Below are 15,073 nucleotides of genomic sequence, written 5' to 3'. Positions count from 1 at the left end.
TGTCTGTTGCCCCCCCTAGACTGATGGGTTCATGGTCCGTTATTGGTATGACACGGCTGGTCAAGATTCACATCAGGATTGAACACTAGCGCCTTAGCTTTAATAAAAGTACATCTCTCACCAGGTGTCTCTGTCTCTCACCAGGTGTCACTGTCTATGAAACTGATAACTACCTGCTTGACATTCAAGGTTAAGATGATATATTAATCTTAAAAAAAAAAGTTGAAACCTAATCCACCAATACTGCCCTACTTTGACAATTTTGTCAAAATGGAGATATTGCTTGTTTTAGGGTATTTGAGATATGCTCCACACAATGGTGAACAAAATAAGTCCTTCTCCAAGTACGATTTGAAAATATTTATACCAGAGAAGTAAGAAATTCCATCACAGAGAGATGAAAGAAAAACACATTTTCCTCATTTACAAGAAAACTCCTTTCTGTCGGTTGCTTCCATTTGTAGAATAGCTTGCTAATGAAAACTGGTCAACACCAGAATTCATCCTGTCCTTTCTGGTCAGTTGCAGAACAGCAAAATAATTTCTTCCAACTTCAAATTCTCTTTCACATTTTCCAAAAATGCCTCTGATATATATTAGACGCTAGTTAACAGGTGCCCTACTTGAATGGCCGTCTCTTCCTTACAAAGATAAAGTTAATTCTCAAATTCAGACTTGCTAAAATAAATGTGATCATTCCAACACAAATAGATTCACACCATGGTGCACAGTTGTGCACCCGCATATCAAGCAAACGGGCGGCAGAAGCAAAATCTTATTTTCTTCACTGCATTTTCAAACATCAAGGAGAGTATTTATAGGAAGGCAATCTGGATAGTTGGGCGTTTTCTTCAGAGAGTGAGGTGTGGGTGGGGGAAGAAAACAAGAGAAAAGATGAAAAATACATGTTAAAGTAAATATCTTCCAACATGAAGTGGTCAAATCAAAATGAAATTGAACTGAGAATGGCAAAAGTAACACATTTAAAAATAAGGAAACCAAGGAGAACTAAACAAGAAATTAGTAGCAGTGGTAGTTCAGCTGATCCTTGCCCTGCCACTCAATAATTGTAGTGATTTACCCAAAGTCTCAACTCCTCTTCTGTACCATTCCCCAATCTTTCAAAAAGGTATCACCCTCCTTTTTAAATACTTCCAATGATCTAGATTCCACAACCTTGCACAGTGGAGAATTCCAGAGATTCACCATCTACAAGAAATATTCTGATGCATCCATTCTAAATTATCTTATAACTATGTCCCTTTGAGCGTAGCTCTCCCGTGAGTTGAATCATCGCAGAATCTACACTGTCATGCCAGCTTAGGATTTTACCTCTTTCAATACAATCATGCACAATTCGCTTCAACTCCAATGAGGTCAAATTATTTTTAGCTGTTTTTAATAGAGAAACCTCATTTGAGGAATTATCCTAGTGAATCTTTAGTGCCCTGCACCCAAAGCTGTTTTTAATTAAGGGGATCAAAACAGTACAATAACCCTCTGCACAATTTTCCTTCTCCACTCCTAAACTGCAACCCCCTTACAATAAAGGCCACTCTCTCCCAATGCATTGATCAAAAGATAGGAAAGGGACATGGTGATTTTTCTCTGCAGCATGACATGAAGGTCTTTTTGATGGGCCATTCCCAGTTAACAGAACCCATGTCAGTAAGAGTGAAAGTCTTTTTTTTGTGAAAGGGAAATGGTGTTGCATCAGGTGAATGATTGCAGGAGTTTACTGGTAAGCAAGCGAGATAAGACGATTAATTCTAAAAATAATAAGGGCTTATGAAATAAATAGTGCCACATTTCCCCCCCCCCCCCCCAATTAATAATAGGATAGTTAAGAGTGCAGAATATTTCAGATCATAAAATTAAGTTCAAAAAAATTCTTTAAAATCTGGAGGCATATTTGTACTTTACTTATATACTGAGGGACTCAGAGGGTGGTGGTATATGAAATAAGCTGCCTGGGGTGGTCGTTGAGGCAGGTACAATAACATTTAAAAGATACTTCGACAGGTATATGGATAGGAAATGGATTAGAGGGGTAAGGCCCAAATGCAGGCAACTGGGACTAGTTAATTGGGGCATCTTGGTCGGCCTGGATGAATTGGGCTTAAGGGCCAGTTTCCATGCTGTACGACTATGATGTGTAAGGCGGAACTGCAGATGCTGGTTTAAACCGAAGATACACAAAAAGCTGGAGTAACTCAGCGGGACAGGCAGCATCTCTGGAGAGAAGGAATGGGTGACGTTTCGGGTCGAGGCCCTTCTACAGACTGGTTAGGGATAAGGGAAACAAGCTCTAGATGGTGATGTGGAGAGATAAAGAAGAGAGAGAGAGAGAGAGAGACATGGATTGCCAGGGCTACTTGAAGTGAGAGAAATCAATATTCATACCACTGGGCTGTAAGCTGCCCAAGCGAAATATGAGAAGCTGTTCCTCCAATTTGCGTTTAGCCTCACTCTGACAATGGAGGAGACAGAGGACAGAAAGGTCTGTGTAGGAATGGGAAGAATTAAAGTGTCCAGCAACCGGGAGATCAGGTTGGTTCACGCGGGCTGAGCGAAGGTTTTCCGCGAAACGATCGCTTATCTGCGTTTGGTCTCTCCGATGTATAAGAGTCCACATCTTGAACAATGGATACAGTAGATGAGGTTGGAGGAAGTGCAAGTGAACCTCTGCCTAACCTGAAAGGACTGTCGGCATTCCTGGACAGAGCCGAGGAGGGAGGAAGAAAAGTGGACAGGTGTTGCATCTTCTGCGGGTGCAGGGGAAGGTACCTGGGTAGGGGGTGGGAAGGGTGGGAAGGGATGAGTTAACCAGGGAGTTGTGGAGGGAACGGTCTCTGCGGAAGGCGGAAAGGGGTAGAGATGGGAAAATGTGGCTAGTGGTGGGATCCCGTTGGAGATAGAGGAAATTTGAGGATTAGGTTTTGTATGCCATTGGCTGATGGGGTGGAAGGTCCTGCAGTTCCTTCCTACACATCATAGTAATAGAGTCATACAGCATTGAACTGTAGAATAGATCATTGTTAGCTAGGGGAAGATGTCAACAAGGCATACAAAGTAATATTTAATCAGGAGGGCAGTCAAACCAGACGGAGAACTAGGATGGGGAAGGGATGGAGAGGGAAAACAAGGGTTACTTGAAATTAGAGAAGTCAAAATTGGAGATTTGTAATAGAAAAAAGCACATATGGTTAAAGTGCATATTGTCAGATTTTAATCAAGGCCACTTTTATACATTTTGTTTTTACCATGTAGAAATTACAGCAGTGTTTATACATAGTCCCCCCATTTCAGGGCACCATAATTAAATATTGCGGCACTGGATTAAACATAGGAAATAACCTATAGTGCTGATTCAGCAATGGATCATTACGCCTCAAAATTGAACAACACTTAGGGGAAAGCACAAAATGTACTCAGGTGTACGATTTTAATGCCAGACTTAACAACACCAGCACTGACCAACCTGGCTGAATCCTGAAGGACCTAGATGTCAGAATGGGTCTCTGGCAGGCAGTGAATAAAAAGAGGAATGCGTTTATTTAACCTGTCCTCACCAATCTATACCAAGCAGATGCATCTGCCGACATCAGCTTCACATAGCTCCTTTCACTTTCACTTTCACAACCAACATCCAAGTTGTTTGGTGCTACCATGATGTCAAATAGGATAGATTTAGAACAGATTCAGAGAGAATTACATTCCACCAAATTAAATATTCTTACTACTGCCCTTCTCCTACCATTATGCTGGGGGCCAACTCTGATTTAATTAGTGTAGGAGGGCAAGGCAGAAGCAATGAGTAATTGAAAGAATAACATGCCAGTCTCCTAACCCTAACACTGAACTAAGTGCTAAACAGTGAAACTAACTTGAAAAGACAGTGCTAAGTAATCTTAAAACCAACAGATCAGAGCAAAGTTCTGCAGCCATCACACTGCTAAGAATTCACAGCTGGTTAAGAATAAGCAGCCAACAAGAGGAGGTTGCTTCAAGGAAGCTATTCCATTCTTAACAATGTCAGATCTAGAATTTATCTGATAGAAGCAGATAAATTGCTCGCGACCATCTTCAATTAAAAATATCCAGTACTCATTTATTTATCCTCTCAGGAGGCAGCTATCACAAAGGCTAGCTTTGAGTAAATATGATTCATCCCAAAAGATAAATTAATCCCCAAAGCAAGGGCTATGAATCTGACAACACCCTTGTTGCAACACCCACAAGGAAAGCTTGGATGGAATTTCCTAAACTTGGGTCTCTACAGCCTAGAGTAACAAGGACATCCATGCCTCAAACTCACACTATCTTGACTTGGAGAAACAGCACCTTCAACTTCCATTTGAAGTTATATAACATCCTGAAAAATTTAAGCAGGAGCTTTGCAAGAGCACCTTCAACATGCAAAAATGCAGAGGTTCAACAATGTGGCTCACCATCTTCTGAGACAATTACTGATGGTAAATAAATGCTGGCATGGCCAGCAATGCTCACATTCCATAAATGAACAAATCAAAACCCTGAAATAAAAGGAAAATGGATAAAAGGATAAAAGTTATCCACAATAATTTCCATCATTTGACCAGAACCAATTTTCACGTTGACCCATATTATTTATTTTAGGAAACATCAGTCTAAAATGTCAACATTACTTCTTTCGAGGGAGATGCTGTCTGACCTGATAATGGTAACTTTTGTTTTATTGATCTGGAAGAGGTTTAAAAGGTTAGCTGAGTAACTATTGAAGTTAGCCAAATTGAAATGGTGTGACAGTGCATTGGGCTCAGCAGCTACCAGCTGTTTCTTTCTCTGGACCTTAACCTAGATCTCAGCCACAGTTTGGATTAATCATCCCACCAGATCCCAAGAACTTTCCTTTCTCAAGATAATGGCTTTGGGGCAAGTCAATTAGAATCAGGCTTTCTTTCTCATCTGAAGAAAGCTCTCCCTCATCTAGATTTTTACGGGGTTAACTTTAAGGACAGTTATAACCATCTTGCATTGAAGCAAGCAGCAAATCATAGATCTAGAAAATATCACTTCAGGGAAACTAATGGCATTACATAAAAGTAAATAAACCTAAATACCTGTACGTTACAAGACCCCAATTTTCCATGGCACCTGTGAAAAAAATATTCACATGATAATTTTTAGTATATTTATACATGTGAAGGTTAAAGCATCAGGTAGATCACAGTCTTACTGAATTTTAAAGTTGTTTCTAACTTCCTACCCTGCTTCTGTTTCTTGTAAACTGACATGACATTTCTGGCATCAGACTGAGTGCAAATGCACCTCCCAAACTAAACTAGCTAGGAGTGAAGAGGACACAATATTTTCACTTTTACAAATTTGTGGGCATTGTTTCAGGGAGTGAGCAGACAGATATTACAAATTAAAAATGGTCAACTTATGGTTTTGACAATCATAGTGTCATCGAGTCACATGTTGTATAACTTGCCCACACCGACCAACATGTCCCATCTGCACTAGTCCCACTTGCCTGCATTTGGCCCATATCTCTCTAAATCTGTCTTATTCATGCAAATCATAGATCAATTATCAGTAACCAACAGTAAGTAGCACTAGCATAGTTGAAAGTTACCAAGCTGAGTGATGCTGAGGGAGGGAAAAAGGATAATAAGCAGAGGAAATTTGTCAAGACAGCGTTTGGATTTAAAAAATAAGCAACATTAAAAAAAAATACTGGATTATTGGAACTTTGTGGTTAAAATCACTTGGCAGGTATACAATTAGAATGAGGTGACTATCAGCTTGGTATAGAAATGCGGTATTATAAGTCTAGTAACATTACAAACACTTCTTCAAAATATTGATCCCGATTGCAGCAAGTGATGTATACAAATAATTCATGATACCAACCTGCTGCAAAGTCTGCAATGGCTATTAAATCGATTTTTGGTAGAGGATACGGAATATTGAAGTATTCTCCATAAAAAGGTAGTGTCTTGGCAGCAACCTAGCAGGAGGAAAAAAAAAAATCAAAACTTTTATCACCATTGCACATGAAGCGGAATAACTAGAACATCAGCTGGTTTATTTCCACAAAGAGAAAGCAAGGTCATAACTCAACTTTCACTACAGCAAAAAAATAATTGGGAATGCATTGAACTCAACCTACAAGGAGGGAAGCTATCCTCCTTTGAAAGAAATGCAATAACTTATACGTGACCAGTGATATTCCTTCTTCCGATGAGTCTGCAGGGAAATAATGCCTTCATGTCCATATTTATAGAGTTATTACAACAACAAAAAAACTACATTTAAACCTAACGTGATGGTTGAATATATCCCACAATCTAATTCATAAGGTTATTTTGAGTCTAGAACTCTAGATATAGTTTTTCTCATACAGCCTTTATCTTTTACCTGGAAACCTAGCTCCTATGAATCAGCAGTTACAGGAGGATGAATAATGTCACTGCTAATATGGAGAAAGAGTACAGTTACAAATTGGATTATGCAAAGCAGAGTACCACACGATTCAAAATACAGCAGTGTGTTAAGCAAGTGTTATAACGTGTGTTATTTGGATAATAATCTGATATTCAATCTCTTTCCCCCACTCGATTCTTTCACACCATTCCCTTCCTTTTCTTCCTGAACAGCTCACTATTTGTTAGAATAATAACACATGAAGACCAGAAACCCATCCTTCAATATTGAATCCGCATAACAAACAAGTTTTTGAAAGGTTGAACAGCGAGTACAAGCGGGGACTACATCAAACCTGTCTAATCAGGTTCTTGCTTGATGCTGGTGCATAGATGCACATTCAGAAAGGTTTAGTGGATACACCAAAATGAGGGCCAAGATAGTGAAGATAGTTCACCTTACACATTAATTTCACAATATCCTGTTGAATTTCAAGTGCTATTGCATTTCCTTTAAAAATATATATATAGAAACATAGAAAATAGCTGCAGAAGTAGGCCATTCGGCCCTTCGAGCCTGCACCGCCATTCAATATGATCATGGCTGATCATCCAACTCAGTATCCTGTACCTGCCTTCTCTCCATACCCCCTGATCCATTTAGCCACAAGGGCCACATCGAACTCCCTCTTAAATATAGCCAATGAACTGGCCTCAACTACCTTCTGTGGCAGAGAATTCCAGAGATTCACCACTCTCTGTGTGAAAAATGTTTTCCTCATCTCGGTCCTAAAAGATTTCCCCCTTATCCTTAAACTGTGACCCCTTGTTCTGGACTTCCCCAACATCGGGAACAATCTTCCTGCATCTAGCCTCTCCAACCCCTTAAGAATTTTGTAAGTTTCTATAAGATCCCCCCTCAATCCTCTAAATTCTAGCGAGTACAAGCCGAGTCCATCCAGTCTTTCTTCATATGAAAGTCCCGACATCCCAGGAATCAGTCTGGTGAACCTTCTCTGTACTCCCTCTATGGAAAGAATATATACTTTAAATCATGCAATTACAGGTTATTAGCAATCTCTAGCCATTCTTTCAGTTGACTATTATTTTGTCTTTTCCCAACTTCACCTCTGGCACTTCCACACTAACTACCAAGTAAAAAGCAACTGACCACTGATTCCCAATCCTCTGTCCTAGTCATTACCATGGTGACCGTAGGTTAAGACGTGCTGTTTTGCTGCTCTGCATGAGGCTTTTGCGACTGTACCTCATGCTGCTGGGAATTCATAATCTGTAATTAAAGCCAGATATCGAGTTGGATATGGAGCAAGGTGCTGAAATGGAGAATCCAAACGACATTAGAGCAGTAAAATAATTGAAAGGCAGAAGCACACCGCCTCTACCTATTTATTCTAAGCTACCTTCCTTAGCCATAAAATATTTTTTGAGCTGGATTTAGGGAACTGGGGTGTATTTATGACAACTTGAATTCAAGAAATGACAATTGCTCCTGCCTCCCCAGTTAAGGGCTGACATACAGGAGTATACAAAAACAAAAACAACCTCAAGCGCAAATTTTCCTTGTTCCGCTTTTCCAATGGGTGTGTAGACACGAACGAGAATACCATCCGATGACTTGGCTTCCACAAAATCGTATTCACCAACCACAAATGCCACTAAATATGTGGACATTATGGGCGATTTGGCAAACTTGACTTCCACTAGGTCGTCATCGTCAGGGTACGGGTTACGTTCAGTCACATTCTGTAACAGTGAAGGTTAAAAAAAGTTACAAGATGCAGAATGGAGACACAATGCAACAAAACGCTCCACCTGGAAGTGTTCAAAATTCAAGAGCATTGTGAAAAAGAATTCTTTACCAAATCACTGATAAAGTTTAAATTAAACTTGCAAAATCCCTGGTAGTGGTTGAAAAATACAAACCTTTCACTCAGTATATCCCACTCGAAACTAAATTAGGAATATTTGAATATAGCATCAGCATTTAAATTACTTACATTTCACATGAATACATTTTGACATGGTACAGACTTTAGAATTGCATTTCCTTCAATCACACTTTGATCAGTGTTAGCCACCTTGCTAACATCAGAAATCCATGGATTTGGAGTGAATATTGGACGTGACGGACGTTAGTTTAGATATGCAACCAAAGCTCCAACACCTACATCATGATAGGACCAAGACCCCAGTGTCCGCCATTGAAATATGGTATCCTGGGGATGATGGTATTCTTAGTATTGTGGCATATTCCTATCCTGCAAGCTTCATTACAACAAATGAAGGTTGTTCATCTCATGCTGCTAATGAGATAAACAATCTACAAGCATCAGGCACTTGGGGTCAATCCTGATCTTTGACATTAATGACAGAGTTTTAACACTCTCCTCAACTGCATGGTGTCTAAAGAACACTGATATTGATGCAGTCATGATGCAACGAGCATGCTTTTCAGGCCGACACGGGTGTCTTGGTTACTGGCAGAAACCATATTCTTGATTTATAACAAATATTTGCACAGTATCACTGCAGTAACAGACTTAATGGGAAAATTGCAGAATTTCTTTGATGATTTTACAGAGTTCCAGTTTTGATTGAAGCTAGTTAACAAAGTCTACCAGGTAAAGTAATATTTTTGTGGTGTTTGCGACAAAGTGTGGAGATTCTTTCCATGCCAGTCCCATTGGAGGATTTATTAAAAAGTGCCCTACTGTTAGATCTCTTTTTACCTGTAAATCTAGCATCGTTTTTAGTTGTGCTGAGAACTATATGGCATGGCAAGGCAGCGCCTTTACCACCTCAGGCAATTGAGGACATTCAGAGTGTCTCCGAGGATCCTCCAGTGCTTCTACGCAGCGGCGGTGGAAAGCATCTTGTCCGGAAATATTACCATCTGGTTTTGGAATTGCTCTGCCAAGGACAAGAAGGCTCTGCAGAGAGTAGTGCGTTCGGCCGAACGCACTATGGGAACTTCACTCGCCCACCTGCAGGAACTATACAACAGGAGGTGCAACTCCAGAGCAAATAAAATCATGGGAGACCCCTTCCACCCCTGCAACGGACTGTTCCAGCTGCTACGGTCAGGCAAACGCCTCCGTTGCCAAGCGGTGAGAACGGAGAGGTTGAGAAGGAGTTTCTTCCCAGAGGCCATTCGGACTGTAAACGCCTATCTCACCAGGGACTAACTCTACTGAACGTTTTTCCTTCCATTATTTATTATGTAAAAGAATATGTGTGTTATGATTGTGTTTATAGTTTGTTTGGGTGTTTGGTTGTTTGTCTTTTGCACAAAAGTCCGCGAGCATTGCCACTTTCATTTCACTGCACATCTCGTATGTGTATGTGACAAATAAACTTGACTTGACTTGATTCTGAACTCTGTACCTTTCCCTTTGCTACATTCAATGGTTTTGAGTTTGGCTTGATTGTATTTATGTATAGTATTAACTGATTTGACTGACATCATGCAAAACAAAACTTTTCATCATCCCTCGGTACACCTGATAATAATAAACCTAAATCTACTTGCTGATAGGTATGCACTTTTTGGGTTAACCATCAACAATCAAATGGTAGAGGCAAAGATCCAATTCAGAATGCAAATTCTATCATCCAGACAGTTTTTCACAAAGGTAACATTCTCAGCTTAGCATAACACTTTCAACATAACTATTTTCATTGACCATTTCCGTCCAAGTTCACAAGGAATTCCATCCCTTGCAAGTATTTAGCAACACATTAGGTACCGAGAATGATGAAGAAAAGTGAACTGCACCGGGAGGCGAGTGACTCATAATTTCAGAAATACAAGTTAAATTTACAAGAGTGATTATTAATCGAAAAAGGAAAGAAATCCAAGATTGCCAATTTTAGACAAGGAATAGTGCAACTAGCATGAAAAGCCTTTTCTGAAGATCTCAGATTATTTTGAATAAGTTGAAATGTTATCAAGTAGATAATTTGGCCACTTGGGTATATTTTAAGGTACACAAAAATGCTGGAGAAACTCAGCGGGTGCAGCAGCATCTATGGAGGAAGGAAATAGGCAGCGTTTCGGGCCGAAACCCATATTTTAAGTTGCACAAGCTAGTTGACAGGAGCAAATCATAGACTTTACCTCTCAGGCATTGATGACATAAAATATTCAGAGACACAGGAACATACAGCACAGGAATAGGCCTTCTGCTAAACTCCTCTATGCCCACCAAGTGGCCATCTACACCAGTCCCATATGCCCATATTTGATCTATATTCTTTCAAACATGTACAAATGTTCTTCAAATGTTATTATACCTGCCTCAAACAGTTCTTCTGGTAGCTCATTCTATTTCCCCAGTACTCCGTGTCAAACATTTGCCCCTCAGGTTCTCACCTTAAACTTATGCCAACTAGTTCTTGATTCCCCTCCTCTGGGAAAAAGGCTGCATTCACTCCTGTGATTTTATACATCTCTAAGCCTTCATGTTCACCCTGCAGTTTGCTACGCTGCAGGGAATAAAGTCCTAGTCTATCCAACTTCTCCCTGTAGCTTGGTCCCTCGAATCTTGGCAACATCCACGTAAATCTTTTCTGCACTCTTTCCAGTTTATTAGCATCTTTCCTATAGATGGGTGACCAAAACTGAATCTTCCAAGCGCTGCATCACCAATGTCTTGTACAACTGCAACATAAATGTCCCAACTTCTATATGCAATATCTTGGAAGACCAGAATGCCAAAATACTTTTGCACCATTCTGTTTTCTGTGATGCCACTTTCAAGGAAATATATACTTGTTCTAGGTCCCCATACTCTACAACACCCACCAGGACTTTACCATTCACTGTAGAAGTCCTACTTCGGTTACACCTCACAACACCTGCAAAATGCAACACCTCACACTTATCGGAATTAAACTCCATTTGCCATTCCTCAGCCCACTTGCGCAATAGATCAAGATCCTGTTGTAATGCTGGATAATCTTCTTCACTGTTTACAGTACTACCTATTTTAATGTCATCTGCAAACTTACTAGTCATGCATTGTACATTCACATCCAAGTTGTTGATATAGATAATAACTTTGGGCCCAAGGCACATCACTAGTCACAGGCCTGCAGTCAGAAAAACTACACCCACCATCACCCCCTGCTTCATAATATAGCCAATTCTGTATCTAAATACCTAGCACTCCCTGCAATTCAGGCGATCTTTGAATCACTTATCATGCAAAACTTTATGAAAGGCCTTGCGGAAGCCCTAAATAGACGATGTCTACTGCTCCACCCTCATTAACCTTCGTCATAAGTGATAGGAGTAGAATTAGGCCATTCGGCCTATCAAGTCTACTCTGGCATTCAATCATGGCTGATCTATCCCTGCCTCCTAACCCCATTCTCCTGCCTTCTCCCCATAACCTCTGACACCCGATTCTTGATTACTTCTTCAAAAACTCGAATTCATTTTCTGAGATACAAACTCCCATGCACAAAACCATGCTGACTAGTCCTAATCAACCTGTTTTTACAAATGCATGTATATCTTATCCCTCAGAATCTCTTCCGGTAACTTACCTACCACAGATGTCAGGCTTACTGTTCTATAGCTCCCACGTTTTTCTTTGCAGCCCTTAAATAAAGGTACAATATTAGCCGCCCTCCAAGTCTTCTGGGACATCACCCATGGCTGACAATGCACCACATATCTCAGCCAGGGTCCCCACATTTATTTTCCATATATGCTCATATATAATCATATGTTCAAAACCTACCCATGTACAAAAACTTATATAGGAAGTAATGCATTTTTGTTGAATGCCAAAACGATCGAACGATTCCCTATTTTCTAACATCCAACAAGAGTCTTGTTTTTGGCACATACTTTTTCTCGTCTTGTGGAATGCGTGTAATTTATGTGTAATTTATGCTTTTGTGCGATGTCCGAGCCTGTGATGCTGCTGCACGCATGATTGTCATTGTACTGTATCTCATCATAATTGTGCATGACAATAAACTCTACTTAAGAATGGTTAACATAATCCCCAATTGACCTCTCCTGCTGACCAGCAGTAAATACATCAAACTACAATGAAAACTAAGAACTGAATCTTTATCCCCTTTCTAATATAGACATCAGCTCGCCACTAAATTGATGAAAGTATTTATCCTCAAGACAAACAGCTTCCCCGTACAGGTAATGCTTTGAACAAGGACAGTTTGTAAAATAAAATTTGCAAGACAAAATTAATAATAGTCTGCAATCAAAAGGCATCTCTGGCATCACATCAAGTATAAAATAGCGACCAAAATGATGACTGCTTCAAAAACCTTTTCCAACAGCCACCCCCCCCCCCCCATTGACATTGACAAGAATATCCACATTTGACATTTGAAGGAAATATAAATCTTGCTATCTTGCTGCTGCCATTTACATTTTAGACCTTAATCAACAAGAAAAATATTTAAGCAAGATGAGGGATTACAGCAAGTCATTAATAGAGGCAATTTTGCTTGAGATGTTTGTAATTAGATTGACTAAACCTGAAGATATGAAATTGAATTTATCTTGCATTTTAATGTAAGTTTATTTATTAGGGTAGAAGTGATTGATATATGGAGAGGGTGAGCAGGTAGGATCTATACTCATTGGGGTTTAGAAAATGAGTGATCTTATTGAAAGCTAAAAAGATTCCGAGGGAGACGGATAGGATGCTGAAAAACATTTTCCTTTTATTGGGGTATCTGGAACTATGGGCCAATTTCAGAATAAGAGGTTGCCCATGTTGGACCACTGAGGTTGGACCACTGAGCCCACACCGACCAGTGATCGCCCTGTACACTAGCACTATCCTACACACAGAGGACAATTTACAAAAGCTAATTAACCGACAAACCTGTACGTCTTTGGAGTGTGGGAGGAAACCGGAGCACCCGGAGAAAACCCGTGCAGTCAGAGAGAGAACATACAAACTCCAAACAGATAGCACCCGTGGTCAGGATTGAACCTGGGTCACTGGTGCTATAAGGCAGCAACTTTACCACTGCATCACTGTGACGCCCCATTTCTTATAATCCAATTGATTTCAATATGTTATTTCTATTTCTAGATTTATTAATTAAAACCAGTTGGTCCTTTTTTCTCCTACTACTCGTCACTTGGCTCATGAGATAGACATACAGGAAGCAAACAGTAGTATTTACCACTGATAGACACAAGGTGCTGGAGTAACACCGCAGGACAGGCAGCATCTCTGGAGGAAAAAGATAGGTGATATTTCGGATCAGGATCAGTGACAATAAACTAAAACCCGTCATTTTTCGACAGAAATGCTGCCTGACCCGCTGAGTTACTCCAGCACTTTGAGTCCATCTTTGGTATATGCCAGCATCTGCAGTTCTTTGTTTCTACTAGTAGTACTTACCATGTTTGATAAGGCAATTTTGTCCTTTGGAACAATGAGTGTGATGTCAAATGTTGCTTTAATGGAAGGTTCATCCCAACATGGAAATGCTCTCCTTGCATCTGTTGGCTGAAAAGAAAAACAAAGGGAGGGTTAAGGAAAAAGACCAGGAGTAGTAAGAAAACAAAAGGGTAAAGTGAGAATGGAGTTAGAGAGAAAGAAAGCTAAATTCAAAACATATTATTTTATGCAATGTGTAAACACAGATTAAATTCAATCTGCCGTTTCTCTCTTCACTTCTGTAGCTGATCTATAACCTGCTGTATAATGCAACAGCCTTCTTCCACATCCGCAACAATCTTGGTGTCATCTGCAAACTTACTAACCAACCTGTCGACGCTCGAGTCCAAGTCATTTATATGCATCGCAAACAATAGAGAACCCAGCCAGGACCCTGCGAAACTCCACTGGTCACAGACCTTCCTGAACTTTGCCATTTCACCATACCTATCAGTAAACCACATGAATCCATACGATCAATTCACTGTTAATCCTGTGCACCTGATTCTTCTGGATCACCCTACCATGGGGGACTTTATCAAATGCCTTGGTAAAATCCATGTTGACAACATCTATTGCCCTACACTTATTAATCACCTATGTCGCCGTCGCAAAACAAAAACAAAAAACAAAAACAAAAAAATTGATCTAGTTAGCAAGGCACAACCTCAGAATCAGATTCAGATTATTTAATGACCACACAGTCAAGCTGGTGGAATTCATGTTCAGTACAGGATGTTACACAATGGGCTGATTCCCGTCAAACATAACATAAAACACAACATACAGTATACAGTACATGCACGAGGTGGCTATGTGATGTTGTCATAGAGTGTTCAGAGTTCGAATTGCATGTGGGTAGAAACTGTTTTTAAATCGTGATGTTTTGGCGGGCAGTGAGCTGTAGCGCCTTCCTGACGGCAGCAGGTGGAAGATGTGGTGAGCTGGGTGGGAAGGATCAGAAATGATTTTCTTCACCCTTGACACGGACCGTTTGAGATTGAGTGATTCTATTGATGGGAGGGGAGTGCTGATGATTTTGGATGCTTTGTTGACAATGCGCTGTAGTTTATTACGGGAGTGAGTGTCTAAACTGCTGTACCAAACTGTTATTGATGAAGTGAGCATGCTTTGGATGATGGCTGTGTAAAATCGGATTAGGAGATGTTTCCTCACTCTGAACTTCTTGAGCTGACGGAGAAAGAA

At 40.2% G+C, this 15,073-nt stretch overlaps 1 protein-coding gene across 3 annotated transcripts in view; it reads right to left on the bottom strand.

Annotated features, from left to right (window-relative positions):
• npepps (aminopeptidase puromycin sensitive) overlaps positions 1-15,073 on the bottom strand; it is a 159,183-nt gene that overhangs the window by 83,860 nt on the left and 60,250 nt on the right. For all 3 annotated transcript variants that reach the window (XR_004414294.1, XM_033034924.1, XM_033034925.1), the window contains exons 5-8: positions 13,829-13,936; positions 7,974-8,174; positions 5,899-5,995; positions 5,103-5,136 (exon numbers count right to left, since the gene is read on the bottom strand). Coding sequence is in view for 2 of the 3 variants with exons in the window: in XM_033034924.1 (XP_032890815.1) it covers positions 5,103-5,136; positions 5,899-5,995; positions 7,974-8,174; positions 13,829-13,936 (440 nt within the window). In the remaining variant the exon portion in view is untranslated. The remainder of the gene's footprint in view (positions 1-5,102; positions 5,137-5,898; positions 5,996-7,973; positions 8,175-13,828; positions 13,937-15,073) is intronic.

The sequence above is a fragment of the Amblyraja radiata genome, chromosome 16 (genome assembly GCF_010909765.2).
Source record: "Amblyraja radiata isolate CabotCenter1 chromosome 16, sAmbRad1.1.pri, whole genome shotgun sequence".
NCBI classification, from domain to species: domain Eukaryota; kingdom Metazoa; phylum Chordata; class Chondrichthyes; order Rajiformes; family Rajidae; genus Amblyraja; species Amblyraja radiata.
This window is presented reverse-complemented; position numbering and strand designations above follow the sequence as displayed.